This window comes from Elephantulus edwardii, unplaced genomic scaffold (genome assembly GCF_000299155.1).
Source record: "Elephantulus edwardii isolate Elephantulus edwardi_28Jun2011 unplaced genomic scaffold, EleEdw1.0 scaffold00336, whole genome shotgun sequence".
Lineage (NCBI taxonomy): Eukaryota > Metazoa > Chordata > Mammalia > Macroscelidea > Macroscelididae > Elephantulus > Elephantulus edwardii.
The window spans coordinates 1,055,735-1,083,237 of NW_006400086.1; the positions used below are offsets into that span (position 1 = coordinate 1,055,735).

At 36.8% G+C, this 27,503-nt stretch overlaps 1 protein-coding gene across 1 annotated transcript in view; it reads left to right on the plus strand.

Moving 5' to 3' along the window:
- LRCH2 (leucine-rich repeats and calponin homology (CH) domain containing 2) overlaps positions 1-27,503 on the plus strand; it is a 169,876-nt gene that overhangs the window by 139,495 nt on the left and 2,878 nt on the right. The window contains exons 12-19 of the mRNA XM_006901583.1: positions 7,756-7,804; positions 7,884-8,000; positions 14,861-14,905; positions 19,403-19,453; positions 22,207-22,264; positions 22,975-23,087; positions 23,253-23,390; positions 23,536-23,613. Of these exons, the coding sequence (XP_006901645.1) occupies positions 7,756-7,804; positions 7,884-8,000; positions 14,861-14,905; positions 19,403-19,453; positions 22,207-22,264; positions 22,975-23,087; positions 23,253-23,390; positions 23,536-23,613 (649 nt within the window). The remainder of the gene's footprint in view (positions 1-7,755; positions 7,805-7,883; positions 8,001-14,860; positions 14,906-19,402; positions 19,454-22,206; positions 22,265-22,974; positions 23,088-23,252; positions 23,391-23,535; positions 23,614-27,503) is intronic.

Here is a 27,503-nt window from a genome sequence, read left to right on the forward strand (position 1 = left end):
ATATTTGTTTTTGCTGAAACTGAGGAGGACCTGAAGTGCTTACTGCAGAAGGTCAAGGCCTGTAGTCTTCAATATGGACTGAAGCTCAACATCCAGAAAACAAAGATTCTCACCACAAGGCCAGTTGACAGAATCATGATAGACAATGAAGAGATTGAAGTTGTTAACAATTACAGCTTGCTTGACTGCACAATCAACACTCTTTGCACAAGGAGTCGCGAAATCAAAAGACTAATTACATTAAGTATATCTGCTGTCAGGAACCTTTCCAAAGTACTGAGAAGCAACAGTGTCAGTCTAGAGACTAAGGTGCATTTTATCCACTCTGTGGTCTTCACAATTACTTGCTATGCACCAGAGAGCTGGATAATGATTAAGGATGAGAGAAGAAGAATTGAGGCCTTTGAGTTGTGGTGCTGGAGAAGAGTCTTGAACATACCATGTTCCTCCAAAAAAAACAAATAAGTCTGTCTTGGAGAGGGTGAAACCAAGTTTCTCTGTGAAGGCTAGGATTTTGAAGCTCTATCGCACATATTTTGGGCAGGTGGGCAGGATGACCAGTCCTTGGAGAAGGACACTATGCTCGGAAGGGTGGAGGGACAGCAAAGGAGAGGAAGATCTCAGGTGAGATGGATGTATACAGTAACTAGGTGTATTCGGAGTCAGTGAGTCTGGCTGAGGACAGGTTAGGCTTCAGAGTTATTGTACACAGGGTTGCTATGGGTCACAGGTGACTTGATGGCACATAACCACAAGAATTTGCAGTTTCCTGTTGACTAGTGAGGTTGAGCATATTTTTGTATATTAATGAACACTTGAATTTCATCTTCCATTAAAGCCTTTACATTCTTTATCCATTTTCATTGGATTTTTAAGTCTTTTCAGCTGATTTATTTTAACTATCAATCTAAACATATTTATCTATCAGTTCGTTTTTATGAGAATCATGTACAAATATATTATCTGTATGCTTCTTGTTGATGATTTGTCTAATTTCCTTACATACTTTATTCTGCTGTATCACTCCACTAGACACAATGCATGGTGTATAGTAGATGCGCAATATACATTTGTCAGGTTAATAAGCTAGGAAAGTAGGTTAAAGAGATGAATCAATGTGGACTTAATATTTCTGTTTGAAGGTGCATGTATTTAAAAGAAGGGAACCCTGTTTGAATACTCTATCTACACCATGGCAGAAAGTGGCCAAGAGGCCTTGGCAGAGGGTTGCCATGAGTTGCAGTCAACTTGAAAGCAGTAGATTTGGTTTTGAATATGTAAGCCCAGAGTTAGTTTGAAAATTTCTTTGTTGGTAACGTTTGGCAGTATGGAGGAGAGAGCTGTGTACTTGGTTTTTAAGTAAGTAAGTAGTCTCCCTTGAGAAGTGTAGGCAACTTAGTAATATGCAGTAATGATCTCACTGGGTTACTCTCCCAAGATCCCCAACCACTTCCAGCAATTAGCAAGAAACCTGAGTCATTACATTTACAGCAATTGTGGTAAACATACTGAGAAATTAATTGGTTGATATAATAGGGCATCGTTGAAAGAGAATGACCCTTGACACCAGACAGACTTGAGTCTGAATTCCAACTTTATTTAGAATGCTTTGAGGATTTGGACAATTTTTTATATCCATTAGAGGGTCTGAAACCTAAATGCTTAGTGAATGTGAGTTACACCATTATTAAAGTTTGCTTTATTCTTGTAATGAGGCTGAATGTTGTTGTTGTTATGTGCTGTTGAGTCATCTGTGCCTCATAGTGACCCTGTGTACAACAGCTCTGAACTCTGCTCTACCCTGAGCCAACTTCACTGTCTCTGACACACCTACCTCTGTTACCCCAGACATGAAATCAATGCATCTCATCCAGGATCTTCCTCTTCTGAGCTGCCCCTCCATCCTCCTAAGTATGATGTCCCTTTCCAAACACTGGTCCCTCCTTGCAACATACCCACATTATGTCAGATGGAGCCTCAGAATTCTTGCCTCCAGGGAGCAGCCTAGTTTAAACCTCTCTAGGATGAACCAGTTTGTTCTCCTAGCAGTGTATGGTATATTCAGTACTCTTCTTCGGCACCACAGCTCAAAGGAATCAGTTCTCCTTCTACTCATTGTCTAGCTCTCTGATGCATAGCAATTAAAGAGTACAGATTCTTCATACTGTCTGAACATGGCTCCTTGAACTGTGTCTTGAAAAGTTACTGAAGCCACTTTTTCAGTTCAGTGCCTACCTCAGGGTTCTATGAAGATTAATTGGGTTAATATATGTAACATACTTATATATAGAATTGGGGTTTTTTACCCACACACATTGTTAGTTGTTGAAGTATTGTTTTATGAATTAAAGTATGTTGTTGTGTATCATCAAGTCAAAACCACAACCCATAGCTGACCCTCCAGCGTGTTTTCAGAGGGAGGAGATTGCCCATCCTTCTCCCACGGAGCAGCTGGTGGCCTTGAACGTCGTGCCCCTAGGTTTTCATCACAGCTTTTTGCCACTAGGCCACCAGAGCTCTAACTGAGGTATAGAGAAAATAATAATCAAATAAGTACTTGTTGCTCTGTTGATGAGGATGTGGGGTAATTGGAACTACTATTCAGTGGTGATGGGAATGTGAAATGGTACATGTACTGTGGAAAACCTTCCAGTGGTTCTTCAAAAAGTTAAGTTTAGAGGCTTGGATTAATATAATAGATATACTTAGAGATAAGCATGTTCACACTGAAAAGGCCCGTGCAAAAGAAAAGCCAATTCTTCTGCTTTATTTGGGGAATTTGGAAAGCTCTTTTGAAAACAATCCAAAGAAGATTACTTACTGAATACAAAGCAGGATATGGAGGAAACAAGAATTTGGCCTGAAGAAAGTGCAATTACCAGTTAAGAATATAAAAGAAATGGAGAGACAGGGAGAAAATAAAAGATGTTAGACATAGAACTACCTACCTGGCCCAGCTGTCATAATATATTCTTGAAAGAATGAGTAGGGGCACAAAGAGAATCTTGTACATTGGAATTAATTTTATCACTAATTGTATCGTTAATTGTATTTTCATAGTAGCTGTAAGGTGAAAACAACCAAAATGTCCATCAACAGTGAATGTTGTTGTTAGGTGCATCAAGTCAATTACAACCCATAGCAATCCTATAAACAACAGAGCTGAATCTGTTGTCTTATCCTGTGCCATATGCACAAACTCTGACACGCTTAAGCCCATTGCTGCAGTAAACCCACCTTGTTGATAACCCACCTCTTCTCCATCCTTCACCTTCCCAAGCATGATGTTCCTCTCCAGAGCATAACCTCTCCTAGCAACATGCTCAAAGTATGAGACAAAACTTCATCATCTTTGCCTTCAAGGAGATCTCTGGCTGCACCCTCTCCAAAACATTAATGTTTTCTTTTGGCAGTCCATGGGATCTTCACTTGTCTCCAGCATCACAGTTTAAATGGTCAATTCTTCTTCTGTCATTGCAAGTGACCAAAAAGGCCATACTACAATACTAATGAACTACTTACAAAAGGACAAATATCATGTGATTTCACTGTATGAAATGGGCAAATGTATACTGACCAGAGTTTATTAGCGGTTATCAGAAATAGGAGGAGTTCTTGTCATGTAGCACGTAGGGAGTTGCACGGCTAACCCAAAGGAGGAAGAAACAGAAAGATGGCCAGTCGCCTTCTGTGCCATTAACAGCTTCTGAAAACTCACTGAACCGTCGTCTGTGACTCATTTACAGTTTAAGGGCAAAGAGGTTTTGTTCAGCAATAGGAGGGAAGGAGAAGAAAAATGTTGGAAGTTACTGATTTTCTTTTAATGATAATGGAAGAATTTAGAGAAGGATAGTGGTAATGGTTATATAATATGAAAAGTAATAATAATCTTAGAATCATACATGTAAAATTGTTGAATTGCTAAATGATTGTATGTGTGTATAGTATCCATACACATACAAGGAAGACCTGTTAATAATACCACTATCATTCAAATTTATACACCAACAATCAGCACCCAAAGAGGAGGAAATAGGTTATTTACACTAACTTATGCAGTCAGAAATCATTCAAACATGCAACCAAGATAGATTCATGATAATGAGTGACTGAAATGCATAAGATGGGAGCCAGGAAGAAGGATCAGTAGCTGGAAAACATGGAATTGGTGACAGAAATGAAGCTGGAGATAGAATGATAGAATTCTGTACAATCAATGATTTATTAATAGCAAATACCTTTAATAAGAAACATAAACTAAGGCTATACACATGTATTTCACGTGATGGTATGCACAGGAATCAATATAGCAGTGAAAACTTGGCCAGGTACTCATATGCAGGTTCAAATTAAAACTAAAGAAGGTCAAATCAAATCCACAGGAATAAAAATTTGACCTTGAATTCCTATGTGAATTTAAACACCAACTCAGGAACAGGTTTGAAGCCTTGAACACTAATGAGTGAAGACCAGATAAGCTGTGGGAAGATATCAAGAATATCATCCATGAAGAATGCAAAACGTCATTACAAAAAAGAAGAAAAGACCAGAATAGATATCAGAAGAGACTCTGAATATTGCACTAGAGCACCGAGAAGCCAAAGCAAAGAGAAGAAATCAAGAAGTTAAGGAGATGAATAGAAGATTTCAGAGGGCAGCTCAGAAAGGCAAGGCAAAATATTATAATGAAATGTGCAAAGAACTGGAGTCCAAAAATCAAAAGGGCTGTACTCATTCGATATTTCTTAAGTTGAAGGAACTAAAGAACAAATTCAAGCCTCGAGTTGTAATACTTAAGGATGCTATGGGTAGAATATTGAATGATCCAGGATGTATTAAAAGAAGATGGAAGGATTATACAGAGTCACTGTACCAAAAGGAATTGGCTGATACAGAAGAATTTCAAGAAACAACATATGATGAAGAGGCAATGGTGATGAAGGAGGAAGTTCAGGCTGTTCTGAAAGAATTGGCCCCAGGAAAAATGAGGCCCTAGGAATTGATAACATGCCAATTGACATATTTCAACAAACAGATGCTGCTCTGGATGTGCTCAATCAGGTTGTGCCAAGAAATCTGGAAGATTGACTAGAAGAGATCTATATTTATTCCCATTCAAAAAATAAAAAAAAAAAGGTGACACAACAGAGTGAAAATTATCGAGCAGTTTCACTAATATCACACACTAACAAAATCCTGCTGAAGATTATCCAGAAACTACTGGAACAATACATGGACAGAAAACTACCAGAAATGCAAACTGAGTTTAGAAGAGGCCGTGGCACTAGAGACATTATCACCAATGTCAGACTGACCTTGGCTTAAAGACTATCTTTTTCCCTTTTAGCAGTTGATGGGTTTGAAGCAGCGGAGAAATAACCATGCCTTAACAGCAGAATTCCTTATGGACTACACCACTGGAACTCCTTTTATGTGTGTGAGTGTGCATGTGTGATTATGCATTTGTGTGTGAGCACCACAAATACACAAAAAGTATACTGGTTTTCAAAACAATCTTCTGACAGTCATCTTTATTCCACCACCATCTCCACATGGCTATAATACCACATCTTAAAAGTCATTATTTTACATAGGTTGTCTTTTATTTTGGTCAATAAGGAGATAAGTCAGTGGGTGGTTTTTTTTTTTTTGGTGTGTTGTGGTTTGTTTATTTTTTCTCCAGAAGAAAATATTCTTTGTTTTTTTTAATAAAAAATTACCTTTTAGGTGTCCTGTGCATAATATTTGTACATAATGAATTGGTTCTTTCCTTTATAGGCCCTCTACTCCTACATTTAAAAAGTTATTGCCCATATTTTCCTACTTATATGTTTTTTTTCTTTCAGTTAAGTTCTTTTTTAATAAGCTATGATTGCTGAACCTCTGGCAGGGTTTCAAAGGCAGTTAATCACGCCTTAGGTATTGCAGTGCAGCTTCATACCACTAGGCCACTAGAGCTCCCTATGAACTCCGGTATGAGGTAGAGAATGTAGTTATTATCCTTCTTCCCTCATTTAATTCCTTACTCTTCTGCTTCTTTTCCTTTTTACTCTGTTATGTCTTTTTTAAGCTAGGGAACTCTGGTGGCCTGGAAGGTAAGCAGTTGCATTACCAACGCTAAGGCACATAACAACAACAACCAGTTGTTTCAACACTGTTACATGTACCATTTTTATCATTATTATAATTTTATCATTATAATTATTAACTCATTATACCTGTAATCCTATACTTCTCTTACATAGAAAAACCTATAATTTCTAGAGTTTGTACTATTTTAACTTTGTATATTTTAATACCTGCTTGAAAACTTCTTATTTGATATAACTTTTCTGTTCTTGCTTATTCATTCTTCCAGTTAAACTTTGAAACATTTTCTTTTTAAAAATCTATTATCTTGGAAACATTTTGAGTAATATTTCTAAAGCAAAAGGAATAAAATAATTTTTGAGGTTTTATGTTGTAGTTTATTGCATCTATCGATATATTTGAAAGACAAGCGAGATATACCTATAATATTCAGTTCTTTCCAATGATTAAAATATTTTGCTAAATATTTTTAGTTTTTCATATGTCTTACACATGTGTAGGTAAGTTTCTTCGTAGCTATTTTATACTTTTCCATACTTTTATATATGAGATTTTTCCTTAATATGATTTCATCTGATGATGGTTGATACATATGTAAATTATTAACCTATTTTAAGTCTGTCAATTTTAACGAATTGAGTCTTTCCCCTCTAAATTTTGTCATTTCCTCTTCTTTTGTATTATCGAGAAATTCCATAACAGTGTTGACTGTCAAGGGTATTTTGTTGATGAATTTTACCACTTGGTCTTTTTGTTAAAATTTTCACTTCACATTAGGCACAGTTTGCCCTATCCTACTGAGAAAGGGAATAAAAAAAATTTCCTCTGTAGTTCATCATGTCAGAATGAAAGGGTTGAAGATCATTATCAGTAATTCAGTTGGTGAAAGAATAATTTCGCTTGAGCTCTTTGTACTTTGTTGTTGTTGTTGTTATGTGCCGTCGAGTCGTTTGCGACTCATAGCGACCCTATGTACAACAGCCCTAAACCGTGCTCTATCCACAACCTTTGTACTTTAGCTAAAATAAATTAACTGCTTGTTTTTAACAGTATATTATTTTTCATATCATAAATATATTTTTCTTTAGGAACCTAAGTACTAAATGTATTTGTTGTTCTGTTGGATAGAAACTGACTCATAGCTGACCCTCTAGCAGGCTTTTGGAGCCTGTGAATCACAAAGGAGGACGTTGCCTGTCTTTCTCCCACTTAAGCAGCTGGGGGAATCGAACTTTTTGCTTTTGAGCTGGCAGCCTTACTGCTAAGCTGTGGTAGTCTGGTGGTAAGAAGATACACTACCTCAAATACACCAGCTGCTCCACAAGAGAAACATGGTAGTCTCCTCCCATATGACTTACAGGCTCTGAAAACTGGATGGCTCAGCTTTGAATTGGTTCTGACTCAGTGCCTCACAACATAAAAAATACACTAGCTTCAGCATAAAACAAAGATTTTCTAGACCTCTGTAATTTTTGTGATTGTCCTATGCATAGGAATGCTATTAAGCAACCCTAAACAACATCAGTTATTGAATATTGCACTTTTATAGGGTTGGAAAACTTATTTAAACGCCTGGTTAAGAGTATTATCTTTATAAAGTTCATAATCAATATGAAAGGATCATTGTAAAGATTTTAATATATTAATTATTCTTTTCATTTTTAGTGTCTCAGCAGATGAAGTCAATTCACCATTATCACCCCTCACATGGCAGGTAAACAAGAAATTAAATTACTGTTTTATACTTTCTTTTGTTCTCATTTATTTAATTAACAGAAAGTATTTCATTACAGCCCTTAGAAAACCAAAAGGATCAAATTGATGAACAGCAGTGGCCAGAATCTCATCCTATAATCTGGCAGAGTGATGAAAGGAGGCGGAGCAAACAGATTAGGAAAGAATATTTCAAGGTATTCCATTACATTTTAAGTATGTACTTTGTTTATGTACTTGTTTACTTTTATCAAGTTTTCTTTTGCATTAACCAGGTTAAATATAGCTCTCTAGCTAAGACAATATTGTCTTTTACCTTGATTTTACACACTTAGGTCATATTATGAAATTATACATACAAAATACCAGTAATAAAGAATAATTAAGAATGAGTGCAATAACAACAACAGCTCAGTGTATAAACTGGTTGTTACGTGCCATTGAGCTATGACTCATAGCAATCCTATGAGGTTAAGATAGATCTGAACCTTGACCTATTGTGCACCATCCTCAAGACCTCTGTCCTGCTCAAGCCCTTTGCTTCAGTCTCTGTATCAATTATCTTGCTGAGTGTCTTCCTCTCTTTTTCTGACCCTTCACCTTTCCCAGCATGATGTATTTTTCCAAGAACTGGCCCCCTCCTGACAACATGCACAAAGTATGTGAGACAAAATAATAACATCCTTGTCTATAGGGGGCATTCTAACTGCATTTCTTCCAAAACCAGATTTAATTTGTTCTTTTGACAGTCCATGGAATATTTTGTACTCTTCCAGAACACCATAATTCAGAGGACACTGCAATTCAAAGGCATCTATTCTTCTGTCATTTTTATACATGGTCCAACTTTAAGATACCTAGGAAGTAATTGAAAATGCCATGGCACCCCTAGTCTTTAAACTGGCATCCTTGCTCTTTAACACTTTAGAGAAGTCCTTGACAGCTGACTTCCCCAATGCAATATGTCTTTTGACTTTCTGTTTCTTTTTTTAAAAGTTTATTCTTTTTTTAATATTTTTAAAAATAATTTTAATGAGCATTTACAGAGATTTTGGATTTCCATTCATTCATTGCTGCACTTCTCTCCCCACCCAGCACTCCCCCACCACCCCCCCAGTTCGCTCCTCTCTTTCAAAAGTAAAAGAAACACTCGTACACAATCCCCCCACACCCTTCACACCACCCCAAGAACATTCCACTATGCAACCTTAATTGTGGACTCTTGTGATAACCATAATACCCTATCATATATCGCTTTTAAATTATTCAGTCCCTCATCTGTTTCAGTGCAGTATACACAATTTATCCAATTTTTCTCAGTCTTACCCCAACCCTGCTATCAATCCCATTTTACAACAGTGGCACCATGCAATATTTGTCCTTTTGCAACTGAGATATTTCACTCAGCATAATGTCCTCCAGGCTCACCCATTTTGAATAATATTGCATGAGTTCCTTGTTTTTCAATGCAGTGTAGTATTCCATTGTATGAATATACCACAGCTTCTCTATCCATTCGTTTGTTGATGGGCACCTGGGTTGTTTCCAACTCTTGCTATTGTGAACAGAGCCGCGATAAACATGGGTGTGCATATATCTGCTTGGATGTCAGTTTGGGTCTCTTTGGGGTATATTCCCAGTAGTGGAATTGCTGGGTCAAATGGTATCTCTACTTCCAACTTTTTGAGAAAGCGCCATACCGCCTTCCACAGTGGTTGCACCATTTTACAATCCCACCAACAGTGAATAAGTGTTCTAGTTTCTCCACAACCTCGCCAGCTTTCTAACTGTTTCTAATGGGCATTAATTGTGGATCCAAGTCAAATGAAATTGTTACCAACTTCAAACTTTTCTCCATCTATTTGGCCTAGTGGTGAGGATTTTTGTTGTTGATTTGAAGATTGTAGTCTTTTATCTTCTTTATAGAGCGGTATTGATATTATTGAACAATATCATTAACATAACAACCACATAAATTTTAACTGATTATTATTAAAAAAGGGCTGGAACAGTGCATTGACAGGGGACTGCTGTTATTCAGACGAGGACTTAGAAGGAGGGATAACATCATTGCTGATGCCAAATGGATCTTGAATGAAAGTAGAGAATACCAGAAAGATGTTTACTTGTGTTTTATTGATTAAGTTGTTTGACTGTGTGGATCACAGAAGATTATAGATAATTTTGAAATAAAGAGAATCCAAGAATACCTAATTGTGCTCATGGAAACCCTGTGGATATACCAGAAAGCAGTTGTCTAAAGAGAACAGCAGAACACTAGATGGTTTAAAATTTGGAAGGTTGTGTATCAGGGTTGTATTGTTTCTCCATACTTATTCAATCTGTATGCTGAACAAATCATTTGAGAAGCTGGACTATATAAAGATAAAGAAGAATATGACATCAGGATTGGAAGAAGACAAATCAGCAACAACCCATGGTATGAAGATGACCTAACATAGGGGCAAAAAGTGAGAGAACTTGAAGCGCTTATTAAAGAAAATTTAAAAATTATGCTACAATTATTTTAAAGATGAATGTATCCTACACTGGTTAAAAAATTTATGGTGTTTTAAAAGAATTTCAAGAAAAGTACTTTTCACAAATTGTTGTTATTATGTACCATCGAGTCAGACTCAACCCATAGCTGATCCTGCAATGGATTTTTTGGAGGCAGTAAATCTCACAAGAAGAGATCGCTCATCTTTTTACCATAGTGGAAGCTAATGGATTCAAACCACATGTGTGCCTTTGATTTGACAACACAACTCTTTACCACTAGGTGACCAGATATCCGTGTAATTGATGCATATTTAATTATTACTGTGTGTCAGAGTGTCTCGGGATAGAGCAGAGTTCAGAACTATTATACATAGGGTCGCTATGAGTCGCAGGTGACTCAGTGGCACATGACAATATATAAATCAATACTGTTTTCAAATCTGAATATTCTTGAAAGTGGTTTTATCTTTATGCCCAAATATTTCTTTTTCTTATTATCTTAGTAGATTTTTAAAGAAACTCTGTTCTTGTAGCTAAAACAAAAGTTATCATCATCTGAAATGAGGAAGTTTTTAATGAAGTTTTATAGTAGTCAACTTGCAAGAGATTTTGTTTCTATCTTTTGTAGTTAAGGTGGTTGGCTAGTTGTTATTGTTTTTGGATGTTATCAAGTTGGCTCTGCCTCTCAGTGACTCTACCTCAATACTTTACCACCCTCTCATGCTTTACTGTTTCATCTGTTATGTCAGTCTATCTTGCTGAAGATCTTTTCTCCCTGATCTTCTAGTTTAATATGCATGATGTCTTTCTCCATGCACTGACTTCTCCTGATGTTGTTGTTCTTGTGTGCTGTTGAGTCAGAACTGACTCATAACTGACCTCTGGCTTGTTTTCAGAGGCTAAAAATTGTTCTAGAGGACATTGCCCATCTCTCTCCCATGGAGCAGGCTGGTAGAGTCAAATGGCAGCATGCCCAAACTATGAGACAAATCGTCACTATCCTCATTTCTAAGAAGCTTTTTTTGCTTCACTTCTTCCTAGACAGATGTGTTTTTAGTAGATCAGCTAAATATGCAGAGAACAATCCTAAGAATTTTGTGGTGGTAATTGTTGTTCTGTACAACTGAGCTGCCTGTAACTCATAGTTACCCCATGCACATAGCTCTGAAGCCTCCCCTGTCCTGAGCCAGTCTCACTGACTCCGACACACCTACCCTTATTAACCCAGTTATCATGTCAATCCGTCTCATCCTGGGTCTTCAACTCCTGCACTGTCCTTCCACCTTTCCAAGCATTATATCCTAGCCCAGAGTATGGGAGATAGGGCTTCAAAATCCTAGCCTCTAAAGAGAAACATACGTTCACCCTCTCTAAGACAGACATAGTTGTTTTCTTGGTGGTCCATGGTATGTTCAGTACTCTTCTCCAGCACCACAACTCAAAAGCATTGATTCTTATTCTATCATCCTTAGTCCAGATCTCTGGTGCATAGCAAGTAAGTGTGAAGACTGTGCCCTGGATCAGGCACACCTTAGTCTCTAGACTGACATTGTTGCTGCACAGTACTCTGGAGGGATCCCTGACAGCAGATTTTCCCTGTGCAATTTATCTTTTGATTTCCAGCTGCTGGTGCCAAGAATGTTGATTGTGGAGCTCAGCAAACTATAATTCTTAACAACGTCAGTTGGCCCAGTGGTGAGAATCTTTATTTTCAAAGCTTTTCAAAATCCATTATTTGTATTTGTGACTCAAATGGAGAGTGAAAATAAGCCTCCTTGCTTTATGATCATAACACTCTTGACATAATCCAGTATGAGGTATGCTGTTAGCTGAAGGCTGCAAGTGGTTCAAATCTGCCAGCATCTCCATGGGAAAAGATCGTCCAGTCACTTCCCTTTGCAATTTATAGCCTTAGAAACAAGAGAAACGATTGCTGTGAGAAAAAATTGACTTGACAGCAGTGAGTTTTTAAATTTCCTGTTCCCTTAAGTCTATGTTTATATAAGGACATAGTTCCAGGCTTTTAAAAATATATTGCATTAAATTGTATGGCTTTGTATAATTTCTTAATAATAGAGCTTTACTTTTTATTGTGTAAGCATATCCAGTATACTGAAGGTTGGGTGTTAAAGTTGCTGAGAAGTCAAAATAAATAATTAAAGTGTGCCTTATATTCATGATCACTAGCAACACGTTTAATTATAACCCACATAAAGTGGATTTGGAGAGAAGTAATTTAAGTGAAATCATGTGATTGGGAAATAATTTCAAAAAGAAATGTAGTTCTTCCCAATAATCACAAGATGTCAGTGTTAGGACACTGAAAGAATTTATTATGCCAACAATTATTCCTAAGAGTTTAAAAGGTATTCTAAAATCGAAATTAGACTCATAGTGACTCAGTGAACAACAAAACAAAGCCCTGTCTGATTCTCTACCATCTGCGCAATCTCTGTTGTCTTTAAGCCCATTGTCACAATCACTCTGTTAATCCATTTTGATTAATGTCATTTTCTCTTTTGCTCGCTCTACTTTTCCAAGCACAAAGTCCATCTTTTGGGACTGGATCCTCCTGATAACATCCTCAGATTACTTGAGATGAAGTCCCACAATCCTTGGATCTCAGGAACATTCTGGTCACACTGCTTCCAAGACACATTTTCTTACTGTTTTATTTGGTAGTTTTCTTTGACCCCCACATTTCAAAGGCACCAATTCTTCTTCAGTCTTTTTAATTATGATCCAGCTCTCACATGCATATGAAGGAATTGAAAAATACCATGGCTTGATTTAGACACATCCTTAAAGTGTTATCCATGCTGTTTAGTACAAATGGATATATCTTAGAGAGTGCTCCTTGCAGACAAAGATCACGAAGCTTTGCCTTACAGCATTTTGTGAGTATGTTGCTAGGAGGGGCTATTCCTTGGAAGGGGACATCAAGCTTGGAAAGATGTAGAATCAGCAAAAGAGAGGAGGACTCTCAGCCAGGTGGATTGACACAGTGACTGTAGCAATGGGCTCAAATGTTTTAGAAATGTTCAGATCTTTTGTTCATAGGTTCGCTGTGGGTTGTACTTGACACCTAACAACAACAGCAGTGCCTCCAAGAGTTCCCTTGTAGAAAATGAGAATTCTCATAACTCTCATGGAAGACAATCTGTGTGCTGAGCAAATAAACCAAGAAACTGGAATATCTGAAGAAGGATGGCATCAGGACTGGAGGAAGACTTAGCAACAACCTGCAATATGCAGATCATACAACTTTGCTTGCTATAAGTGCAGAGGAGAGGACTGGGAGCACTAACTGAAGAAGTTGAAAAGATCACACCTCAACATAAAGACAAAGTAAAATTGTTATAAATGGACCAATAAATAGCATGATAAGCAGAGAAATGCTCAAGTTGTCAAGAATTTTATTTAGATTCACAATCAACACCTGTGAAAGCAGCATCAGAAAGGAACAATGGATTGCATAGCTCAAGTATGCTGCAAAGGACCTCTTTAGAGTTCTAAAGAGTAAAGATGCCATTTTAAAGATGAGCCTAACACAAGCCATGGTATTTTCCAGTTGCTTCATAATTAATTAATCATTATCATTAATGCATGATTTTGTTGTTGTGTGCCATCAAATTGGGTGCGACACATAGTGGACCCTCCAGTGGGTTTCCAGAGGCAGCTTAATCACACGAGGGGAGACTGCGTATCCTTTTCCTGCCAAGCTGCTGGTGGATTCGAACCTTGTGCCTCTGAGATTGCACCACTTCTTACCATTAGGCCACCAGAGCTTAATGAATGAATTGTGATCATTAATGATTCCAGGCACATCCTCAGTAAAATAGTGGGCTGCAATCCCAAAGGCACACGGTTTGAGGGCACCAGCTGCTACATGGGAGAAGGATGGGAAGTCGCCTTCTGTTCCATTAACTGCCTCTGAAAACCTGCCAGAGGGTCAGTTATGGGTTGGTTCCGACTCCATGGTACACAACAACAACAAGTGAAAAGAAAGAAGGAACGTCAACAAGGTGGATTGACAAAGTGGCTGTAACACTGTGACCACATTTCATTTCACTCTTGTACTTGGGGTCACTATCAGTCTTGCCATCCAACTGGATTTTAGATACTTACTCAGTGGTATTTAACAACATCAGCAATGCTGCTATAATAATTGCCAGCTGGTGGCATAGTGGTGAGGTATGCAGTTTGAATCCACCAGTCACTCCACAGGAGAAAGATGAGAAATGTCATCCTGTGAAATTTATAGGCTCTGAAAACCTGCCGGAGGATCAGTTATGAGTCAGCTTTGACTTGAGGGTACATAACAACATTGTCATTACCAATATTTCATCCTGTGTACATAACGAGTTATAAGCTAAGAGTTGAAACTAACTTAACAGAATCTAGCAACAAACAATAATAGTAGTATTTCTGGTTAATTTATTTCCTTAAAATGTGTGTAAAATAATTTCATAAAACTGTCAATGAACATTGCCTATACTTGGCGTGAATTAATGTGCTCAAGGAGAAATAAATATGTACTTTCAATATTTTTCAGTATAAATCATCAAGGAAGAGTTCAAGTGGCAATGAAAATGATGAGGTGAGAAAAGAGGGTAATAGCAATGATTTGGCATGTTTCCTTTTCATATTTAATCGGACCAATCAGTGCAATCCATGTTTCAGCTTCTCTACCATTGATTTAATGTATGTGATTTCCGTGATAATAAAAAAATGGTTGTTAAAAAATTATAAATTTAGTCAAATTTTATAGAATAAGATTTCTAATAATTTCGTTTTGGAATTTTAACATCATTCATCTTAGATTGATAATTTTTTAATGTTAATTATGTCATTTCACTATCATTTATCTTCTCAAATCAACCTGATGATCAGTAGTGTTTTTTCAAGGAATTTATTAATCTCTTCCCATAAATCCTATTTACCATTTTAAATTTTAAGCTGATTTTTCTACCATAGCATTTCACATAGCATTATTAAAATTATAACATTTTTATCACCATGAATAAATAAGCTTTATTTATTTCTGGTTAAGGGTGGTGGTGGTGGTGTTAGATACCATCGAGTTGACTACTACTCGTAGGAATAACAGATCTGAATCCTATCCTATCCTACCCTGTGCCATCCTCATCTCTGAGGCCATTGCTGCAGTAACTGTGTGAATCCATCTTGTTGAGTTTTCCTTTCTTTTTTTGACCCTCCATTTCTCTTAGCAACATGCCCAAATGATGTGAGATGAAGCTTCACTATCCTTGCCACCAAGGAGCACTCTGGCTGCACTTTTTCAAAGATATATCCATTTGTTCTTTGGACAGTCCATAGAAAATGCAGTGCTCTTCTCCAACACCACACTCCAGAGACATCAAGTCTTCTTTTGTTATCCTTATTCATTATCCAGCTCTTAGATGCAATACAAGTGATTGAAATGACCATGCCTGAGTCAGGCACACCTGAGTCTTTAAACTGACTGACATGATTTGAACTGTCATTGGTTGAAGGTTGTTGTTAATTGCTGTCGAATCGTAGGTGACTCATATAGACCCAATGAACGAAAGACCTGAAAATTTGTGTAACTTTCATCGTTTCTACAAGTTCATAGGGTTTCTGGAGGCAAGCCATTTTGGAAGTGGATGCCACTCCTGCTTCCAAGCTTGTTTTAATCAGGGAGCGCCACCAAACACTGTCCACCATGGATAACCATTATCGCATTTGACACATCAGTGTCAGTGTTTAGCATCACAGCCACTATGAGTTACCTCTGTACAGCAAATGGACAGACCAGTACTAGGCCACTTAGAAGAATATTTGACCAAATTTGATGTTGGATGTTAAGTTGTTGGTCCTTGTGTTCAGGTACTGTAATAGCACAGGGTAAATAGTTAATATAGTCACATTAATCTTTCCCCAGCCTAGATGTTCATCTCTCTATAGGCTCTGGAGTAGTATTTATTGGGATAAATGACATGCAGTTATGCCAATAATTAATCATTAAGCATGAATTTCATGTTTTATGTGAGTCCATTTGATAGTTTTAACATGTAAGTGAGCACAATCAATTCACCAACCCCAACCTGTCTTCAAAATACTGTTCCTCTGGGTGTGGTCTGCTAAATGATTTATTAGGTGACTCTTAAGACTTCAGAGAATAACACCTGTGTACATGCTGATGCCTCTCCAATTAATTTCTGTAGTCCACCTTGTCCCCTGAGCTTCAATCCCTCATCTTGTATCTGTTTTTCTACCTGCATAGAATCATAACCATATCTATTCATTGTCAATATATAATAGTGCAGTGTTCTCACTCTTGCCTGCGTGTTAGAATTACCAGGTGAGCTTTGGAAAATACTGTTGCCTCAGTCTCATTCCCAAACACTCTAAATGTATTGGCCTAGGCAATGCCATTTTAAAATGTTTCTTCTGTGAATTTAATGTGCAGCTAAGATTGGCACCCTCCACCATTCAACTAGAGCAGGGATTGGCAAGCTGTCCAGTCCATGAGCCAATTGTAGTCTGCCATCTGTGTAAAGTTTTGTTGGAAGACAGCTGCATTCATTTATCTGTGACTCCTTGTGTGCCAGTGTGCAGAGTTGAATAGTTACCACTGTGACTGGTATTGCCCACAAAACCCAATATATTTACAGTTTTGACTTCTGCAGAAAACGGTGTCAACGCCTGAGGTAGTGGTTTCAGCTTGAACACCCTCCTCCCCATATTATTACTCTTGACTGCAGCATCTAATAATAAGTCGCCAACATCTACTAGGCATCTTTTATACAGATATATTTTTAATCTATTCCTCATTTTCATTTCTACCCTTTGGCACATTCCCTGATCATTTCTTGCTGAAAACACTACTATAGCTTCTTTACACTTCTCTTTCTCCTATCTGTTCTCCTTACTGCAGCCAGAACGATGGTTTCAAAGAACAAGCCATTCCTTCGTCTAGAAACCTTCATCATCCGCATTTCAAAACTTGCCCATCCTTTCACTTTACTCTCCAGTGATCCAGAACTACTTAAAGGTTTTCTGTGTTTATCCTTCTATGTATTTTTTTCAATGATTTTGTTCCTGTTATACATTAATTTTGAAACGTTGCTTTCTTCAGTTTAGTAAACACTCAATTACTTGATTCAGTTTTTACTTTTTCAGAACACCATACTTACTTGCTTTTCTCTACCATTATTCTACATTCTATCCTAATCTGTATCTCATGATATGCTGTACATTTAGTTCTGACATTAGACTGAAAAGTTCATGCTACCTGTATGTTTGAATCTCTCTGTTTCCTAGATTGAGAGATCTCAGAAGCAAACTGTCCTGGAATGGATAGTTTACTAACTTATTCTCAGTGTCTGACACATAAGTCAGTAAACATTTGGTTTTTATACATGCCATCTTGTTTGTATAAATTTGTTTCACTGTGTGCATCATAAATATGAAATACACATTTCTACATTCCATAAATGTCATATACCTTGACATTTAACCTTACGTGTGCACTTAGGTGGTATGCACATGGCAAGTTAAATGCCAGGTTGTTTGTATTTTGTAGTCAGTAGAAACAAAAACACTAAATCAAACCTATTATCATTGAGTCCACTGTCCTATAGGTTATTGTGGAAGTACACTGTCACATTTTTTGCCTGCAGAGCAGTGAGTGGGTTAGTACTGAAAATGTTTCTATTTAATCATCAAGCACTTTTACCACCAGCTCAACTCAGCCAGCTCAACATTGCTGTTCAGTTGAAATCAACTCATAGATAACCCATCAGCAGGTTTTCAGAATTGCATGGGAGGTGATTGCCTATCTTTCTCCTTTGGAACAGTTGGCAGATTCAAACCACCTGCCTTTGAGTTGGCAATTCAACTCTGTAATCTCTTGGCAAGTGGGGTTCCCTTAGGCTGCTGCTGTTATTATTGTTATGTACTGTTGGGTCAGAACCAACCCACAGCTGACCCTCCAGAGGCAGGTAATTACAACAGGAGGAGATTGCAGATTTGAACCATGTGCCTTCAGGTTAGCATTACAGCTCCCTACCACTAGGCCACCAGAGCTCTTGCTCTCTTAGGCTGTAGAATTAAAAACGTCAGGAATGATTTAGTGCTCTTTATGCAGTAAAATTCTTTATAATCCTGGGGTGGGGTGGGCGGGTAGAAAAGTGCAACGATGAATGAATAGAAGTCCAAAATCTCTGTAGATGTTCATTGAAATGGATAAAAAAAGTTCTTGATAATCCTATAAAACCTATGTTGTTGTTGTTATGTGCCGTCAGATCACCTGTGATTCGTAGTGACGCTATGTAAAACAGCTCTGAAGCCTGTCTTATCCTGATCCAGTCTCACTGACTGCGACGCACCTACCCTCATTACCCCGTTCAACTAAAATCTCAGTTCGTTACCATTTACTCAACGTTAACTCAAAACTGACTCTCTAGTGGGTTTTCAGAGGCTACAAATTCCATAGGAGGAGGTCACTCATCCTTCTCCCAGCCATTGCTGGATTTGAACTTCCAGAGAGGTGCCAAGTTTGGGTTAACACCACAGGGCCCTATGGACTATGCTACCAGAGCTTCCCAAACCACTATTAGATAACATAGACTTTCCCAGATGAATTTGCTTTTTGATATTTTGCAGGTTTCCATATACATGTGTCAGATTATGATACATCATTACTGTTTATTATCAGGATTAAACATATGTATACTTTTAAAAACAAATTTGAAAATTTTTTGATCAGTGAAATTTAAAGGAAATACATTGATGAGAAAATATTTGATGTGAGTAGATCATTGTTTTTAAAACTATACTTACAAATCACCTGGTGAATTTGCCGGAATGAAAAAATTCTGATTCAGTCAGGCTTGAGTGTGGCCTGAGATTCTACTTTTGGAACAAACACTCAAGGTTTGCTAATGCCGATGGGTCACAGACCACACTTGTATAGCAAGGGGCTAGATAGTATATTTTAGATTCTTCCTGTAAAAGTTGATCAAGAAAAAAAATCTGTTTTTCTTTTATACGTTTAAATCATCATTTATGTTTTAATTTCATCTTTCATCTTTTTATTTTTATATTTTAGCAAGACAGTGATATTGCTAATATGTCACCACAATCTCCAGTGTCATCTGAGGTACAAGTTCTGTTTTTGTATGTGTGTATTTGTAGGTTTCTTCCTTGCCTCTTTCTAACCTCATCTCTTTCTCTTGTGATTTATTCACTTAAATATTTTTTAAAATAATTTGTAGTTTATTTGTACAAACCTTCTAGTCTCTGAACATTCTAACTGCACAATTTTTGGGATAAATATTAATAGCAGATGCTAATTCTTTGCTAAGGAATTGAAAGTTTAAAGTGCGTATGATCTCAGGATGAGTTCATTTTTTTAACTCTGTTGTCTGATGCATTCATACTTTGAAATAAATGATAGATTTGAAGAATGAGTTTTAAACTTTAAATTTGAGAATAAAAGTAATTCAGCATTGTGCAATGGCCTTTGGTTTTTCTTGTAACCAGTTAGGCGTGAAAGCAATGCAAAAGAAGTGTCCTTTTTCCACGAGAAACATTCCTGTTGTGGGTTGTTCCTATCGACAAGAGGGTACACATCTCCTGGAGTTAAAGACCCAAGGGAAAAGGCCCTGGAAGAATAAGAACATATGAAGGCTACATTTTGAAATATATCAGTCAAGTTCTTTTGTGGTTTTACTAGCTAATAGTTCTATGAAAAGATAAATTTAAAATACTCTAATTAATATTGTTACTACCTCAGATGACCTTATTGAGTATTCTGAAAGTATATTTATACTATAAATACATGATTATGAATTTATTTGTTGAATTGGAGACATAAATGTTGAGTCCATTAAAATTAACTTCATAAACGTGATTAAGTATTATTTTGTTATACATATAAGTGGTTTTTATAAAACACCAAGATATTGTTTTCGGGGATTAATTTTATTATAAGTCATCTAAATGCATTTGAACACAAGTGTGATAAATGTGTTCCTAACCTATTTATATGGCAAAGTTTTATAAATTCTTTTAGGAAAAAACCCCACAAATCCTAAAACAAACTTAAAATAGAATATCCTAAAAGTTGTTCTTTCATGCTTTATTAATCCTTTCTTTTCAGTTATGACCAATAAATGCACGTCAGCACTTATTTGCCTTCTTGTTTTATAAATATCTATGTTCACAGATGAGAATATTAATGCCAACCTCATCAATATTTTAGAAAATATTTTGCTTGCTGCTGGACAGGTGGACTTGTGTCTTTAAACCAAATGATGAAGACACACCATGAAAGTTGCAGGTGGAAAGGATGATGAGCATATGTTTTAATAGTGTTCAGCTTAAACTGCTTATCACATGTTAAACAACAGATGATTTAATCAACAGAAGTTTAATTGCTTCAGTTTCATCTATAAAATGGAAATGGTAAAAATAGTGTGCTGTTTTGCAGTTAGCAAATTGTGTAATTGTACATTTGAGTCTAACTCAGGTTTCATAAGGTAGGTATCAACCTCATAATTTTCTAGCTGAAGAAACCAGTCACTTTCCCAAAGACCAGAGTCAGTAAATAGCAGAGAAGTGACTAAAGCCCCACCAAAACCTAAACTCAAAGGCATTGCTGGCAAACTGATTTCCAACTCAAAGCACCACTATAGGACAGAGCAGAGTGTGTTCAAAACCTGTAAAACTTTGAAGAAGCAAACTGCTACATCTTTCTCATGCTGACTGATTGGTGAGTGAACCAGCATGCAGCTGAGCGCTTAGTCACTGTGCCACCAGGGCTTCTTCAGGCCCTACATGTTCACAAAATTTTGCAGATTAAATGAAATGCTGCTGAGACTGTAATTAGTTAATAATTAAGATTGTAATTTGCTTTTATTTAAGTTGTCACTTTAAGCTCCAAAACCACATTTTAAAGAAGTAGTCACAAAATATTAAATATTTTGCACAAGACATAGACTTTCTGACTCCACGTTTTGGTTTTTTGAAAGTGTACCATCATTCTTTCACAGCATATCAATCTGAAAGCACTTGATAGCAATGCATATTTTTTAATTTTTAATTTTCTAAATTCTTTACTAGTTTATTTACAAAATTTGAATACATTGTTTTCAAGAATATATTCTTTCCATTTCCCTCACCCCCCACCCATCAAGTTGTACCACCCCATGATTAATCCCCCCTCTCCCTGCACATCCTCATCCGTCTGCCTCCAAACTTTCCCACTGCTCCTGGATCCTTATACTCATTCTACAATAATGGTTTTATACAATATTTATCCTTGTGGGACTGAGTTATTTAACTCAGCATAAATCTTTCCAGTTCCTCCCAAGTTAGGTACTAATTTACAAAATATTGCTCCTGCATGCTGCATAGTATTCCAGTGTATATTTAAATAGAAGAGATTTGTAATCTCTCACTTGGCAAACTGTATTAGTATGAATACCTTGATTTCCCTCAGATTATACACTAAGTACATAAGTATACTCTTAGTAGATACTGTAAAAAAGCTACTTGTTCATTTCGGTTTTAATTGCCACTTGACTTTTGGTGAGACTTTAAAATAGTTTGCCTTATAAAAAGAATTGTGTTGTTATTGTACGCTGTTGAATTGGAAGACTCATAGCAGGATTTTCATATCTTTATATACTTCAGTAATGATTTCCTTTTCCATGTTCTTTATACTATGAGAGACCTATGATTAAGTGAACTAAGTACTTAGTGACTTTTTGAAATGTGGTACTTTGATTAAAAGTGTAAGTCACCTTTTACTACTAATCGTAGAACAAATAAGTACTTCTCAAAATTGGATAAGAATAACACCTTGATACTTTTGAAAGAAAACAAGATTTTACTTTTTTTTGGTTTTAGGAATATGATAAAACTGATAGTTTTTCACATGGCCCCTTTGGCTTGAAGCCTAGATCAGGTAAGTACATGTTATATAAACTAAATGTACTGGTTCTCTAGTGAAATGGGTTTCCCAATTCAATGGAATTGTTCCTTAGATTTAAGTACACATTAATTCTTTCCGCTCTCCAAAAAATAATTTTCTCTTAACATTATTTGTCTTTCCAATACCCAGTCCCCACTTCTTTCTCTCTTCCTCTTTGCCTTCAAGCTCCTGAAACCTCGGGTTTTTTGCCTTCGATATACTGTAGTCTCATTTCTAATCTGCACTAATTATAGCACTCCATTATGTTGTGGCTTGAAAAAGAGATCTTTTCACATTTGGAAAGCTCAAAAGAAAATGGGTCCATGTTACTTGGCAAGGTAGTGAATGATAGTTTTTGGTCCTGAATCACTGTATTGACCTTAAAGAAGAATTTCCTTTTTCCTTATAAATGTGAAAGAGTAAATGGTGTTCAATAATAATTTTTCTTCTAGGTCATAATTTTCTGATAGTGTAAGAACAGCTCTTTGCTGGTAGAAATTGTTACCCTTTCCCCTCCCTCGATTACTTTCAGTTATTCAGAGGAGTTGAAATATATTCTGTAAACTATTTCAGAACATAGTGATATGTAATAGTATTTTCTGTCATTTTGCACTGCTTCGTTTTGTCCTGCCTCTTTCTCCACTGATGAGTGCTTTAGTATTAACTTTGTTAAGTAATAAGTTAAGACATTTCTGATTTCTTAGCTTTTAGCCGCTCATCACGCCAAGAATATGGAGCAGCAGATCCTGGCTTTACAATGAGAAGAAAGATGGAGCATCTGCGGGAAGAACGAGAGCAAATACGACAACTTCGAAATGTAAGTCAATTTTGACCATTCCAGTCTCCTTTGTGGAATATGAATCAGGAATATGAATTTTCTTTTCAGTGCTTTTTAATGTTTTGGATCATAGCCCAGCTAATAGGAGAAATATAGAGTGTGTTTAGGTAGCAAATCTGTAATTTCTACCCCTTTTCATTATAGAATCTTGAGACCAGGTTAAAAGTAATTCTGCCTGATGACATTGGAGCTGCACTGATGGATGGAGTTGTTCTTTGCCATCTAGCCAATCACATAAGGCCACGATCAGTAGCTAGTATTCACGTACCGTCACCAGCAGTGGTAAGTGTTGTGTAAAATTGGTAAATTTTCTAAAGGAAACAGAACTTCTTAGAATTGTTGTTAAGTAGTAATTCTCAGTATAATTTTAAACTTTGATTCATTTATGTTTGTAAAGACCTGAAAAATTATTTTTCTTCCTTTTCAGCCAAAACTGAGCATGGCAAAATGTCGAAGAAATGTAGAAAATTTTCTTGATGCATGCAAAAAATTGGGCGTCACACAGGTAAATTGTGATTAATGATCATTAATTTATTAATTATTAAGTTATTACATGCAAATAAGTATGTGATGCATTTTGTATATGAATGAATTACTAATGCTTCCTGAACCTGTAAATGAATAACTTCCTTGGTACCTTTTACTAAATTCTAAGTTTAACTGCACTAACTATTGAATTCTAAGCTGCTTTTATGAAGCAGTCACATATGAGGCATTTGCTAATAATGAGCATCATTTAATAAGCAAAATTTAGTGACCATATTACAACTTGGTTATGATACCATTGTTCCTTTTTCTTTAGTGAAGGATATTTGCACTTTTGATTGGAAGATTTACATTCAGTTCAACTATCAATTTACACTTTGTTTAAAAGAGCAAAGTAGAAGGGAGCGAGACAAACTTTGAAATTTGAAGCAGTGAATTGGTTTATATTTCGAATAGTGATTGTAATATTACAAATTGAAAGATTCAAGAAGAATTATAAAAGTTTGCTGAAGCTACACCACAGCAAGATGAAGGTAAACAACCCAATTGCAAAATGGGCACAGGATATGAACAGACACTTCACCAAAGAAGACATTCAGATGGCAAACAAACACATGAAGAAATCTTCAAAATCCCTAGCTCTAAGTGAGATGCAAATAAAATCAACTATGAGATATCATCTCTCCCCAGTAAGAATAGCACAATTTAACAGAACAGCAAACATCAAATGCTGGCGAGGTTGTGGAGAAACTGAAACCCTTAATCACTGTTGATGGAGGTGTAAATTGGTGCAACTACTATGGAAGCCTGTATGTGCTTTCTCAAAAAGTTGAAAATAGAAATACCATTTGACCCAGCAATTCCACTACTGGGAATATATCCTAAAGAAACCAGAACTGCCACGCAAGAAGATATATGCACACCCATGTTTATTGTGGCTTTGTTCACAATAGCAAAGAGTTGGAAACAACCTGAGTGCCCATCAACAAACCAATGGATAGAAAAGCTTTGGTACAGTGGAATACTACGTGGCATTGACTGACCCTGGAGGATATTATGCTGAGTGAAATATCTCAGTCACAAAAGGACAAATATTGCGTAGGGCCGGTGTTGTAAATCGGGACTGACATCATGGTTGAGGGAAGACAGAAAAGGAGGGGAGGAATGATGTATATTGCACTGAAACAGATGAGGGAGAGAACTGTTTAAAAGGGATATATGAGTGGATATTTTTGTCATTACAGAAGTCCAGAGTGAAGGCTGCATAGTGGAGTGGACTTGGGGGTGGGGGAAGAGATTGCACAATAATGAAAGAGTTTTTCTTTCTTTTCAAGGAGAAGAGTGAATTGGGAGGGAGAGGGTGGGTAGGGAGAAAAGTGCAACAATGAATGACTGGAAACCCCAAGTCTCTGTAAACTTTCATTAAAATTAATTAAAAAAATAAAAAAATTTTAAAAAGTTTTCTGAACCTAGAAAATAAAAATATTGGACTTTTGAAATTATCTATCTAAAACCTCAAGAAGGATGGAGAGTAAAGGATATAGCAAGGCTTCTTTAAGATGTTGTAAATAATGTCATTGAACAATTTTAATTAATATTATAAAACAGAATTTATAAGTTATATTTTAAAAAATTGTCACTGAGAGGACAAGGCACTGTTAGTGGATCACAATTAAGTTGCGTTTATTAACCTTATTTTAAAAGAGTATCATAATTAATTCTAGAGTCTACTTTCTCATCTTTCCTCAGTTAACTAATGTACCTTATGGTATTGAAATAAAATGAATTATTGAGTCATTTTGGACTCAAAACTGTTAATACTGTGATTACCTGAAGCTGGACTCTATGAAGAAGAATGTGGACTCAGTATCAGAAGAAGACTCATCAGCAACCTTATGTGGATGACACAACCTTGCTTGCTGAAAGTGAAGAGGACTTGAAACACTTTCTCCTGAAGAGCAAAGAACACAGACTTCAATATGGATTACATCTCAACACTAAAAAGACAGAAACCCTCACCACTGATAAGCAACATCATGATAAATAGAGAAAAGATTGAAATTGTCAGCAATTCCACCTTACTATGATCCACAATCAACACATTTGGTACCAGAAGTCAGGAGAACAGGAGACATACTGTGCTAGGCAAGTCTTCTGTCAGGGCCCTCTCCAGATTACTGAGGCACAGTGGTGTCAGCTTGAAAACTAAAGTGCACCTGATTGAGGCCAGGGTCTTTTCAGTCACTTATTATGCATTTGAGAGCTGAGCCATGAATAAATAAGGATGACCAAAGAGGGATCATTGAGAAGAGTAATGAATGCCCTATGGACTACAAAAAACACAAACAGATATGCCTTGGAAAAAGTGAAGACCCAGTGCTTGTTGGAGGCAAGGATGACAGAGCATCATCTCACAACATATATCACTGAGAGAGAGAAGGACCTTCAGCAAGATAGATTGACATAGTGACTGTTGGAATGGGCTCAGGTGTGTCAGAGATGATGAGGACAAGATAGGACAGAGTTCAGATATGCTTACATAGGTTTGTTATGAGTTGGACTTTATGTGATGGGACCAAACACCCAACCACATGCTTGAGTTACAGAGCCTTATTTGTATAATAGTCAAGCACTTGGTTAGTAACTGGAATGTTAGCAGTTAGAAGTTCTGTTGGTTATAAGTCAGAATACTCAGTGGCATACATGACTTGACAGTATGGTATTTAAATTTTTTCCCCTCCATTTCATCTAGCAACCTCCTCCTTGCTGTTACTGTTATTTTGTAAAGAAAGGAGCTATGGAACAAACAGATAAGTGCACACCCTTTTTCATTACAGCATTATTTACCATAACAAATAGATGGAAACTGCAAATATCCATCAGCAAGCTAATGTATAAACACACTATGGTACATACAGGCAGTGGAATATTACGCAACACTAAATAGTAATGAAGAATTTGTAAAACATTACATAATATGGTAGACATTATGCTGAGTGAAATAAGTCAGTCACAGAAGGGCAAACATTTTTTATTCCCTATTATAGAAAGGCCCTCTATGAGGTGGATTGATTCAGTGACTGGGGTACTCGGGATGGGAGTGTCAGAGACAGACAGTGTGATTGCCACAGGACAGAGCAGAATTTAGGGCTGTTGTACATAGGGTCGCTATGACTTGCAAGCGACTCGATGGCACATAACAACAACAACAACAACAACAACATTATAGAAAGCTAAAGGAAGGTCTAACACAGAAATAAACATTTTTAGAAGGTTACCAGAAGTGGAAGTGAAGTAGAGGAGAGTAGATAAATAGATAATAGATTTGTATTAAAATGGATGAATATAAAAACCTATAGGATCCAATATGGATTATATCTCAACATCAAGGAAAAAATTCTCATCACTGGACTACATTATAATAGATGGAGAAAATATTTAGCATTATCAATGAGTTCATCTTGCTTGGATCTACAATCAATGCCTTTGGTACTGTCAGTCAGGATATCAGGAGACATATAGCATTGAGAACGTCTGCTGTCAGGGACCTCTCCAAATTACTGAAGAGCAATGATGTCAGAACCTTACTTGCTAAAACTGAGAAGGGCCTGAGCATTTGCTGTAGAGGGTCCAGGACTGTAATCTGCAGTATGAATTGAAGCTTAACATCAAGAAAATGAAGATTCTCACCACTGTGCCTATTGGTAGAATCATGATAGTGGAGAAGAGATTGAGGTTGTTAACAATTTGAGCTTGCTTGGTTCCACAATCAGCACTCTTGATGTGAGCAGTCAGGAAATTTTAAAAAAATGAATTGCATTGGGGAAAATCTGCTGTCAGAGACATCTCTAGAGTGCGTAAGAACAAGGATGTCAGTCAACAGACAAGGTGCACCTGATCCAGGCCATA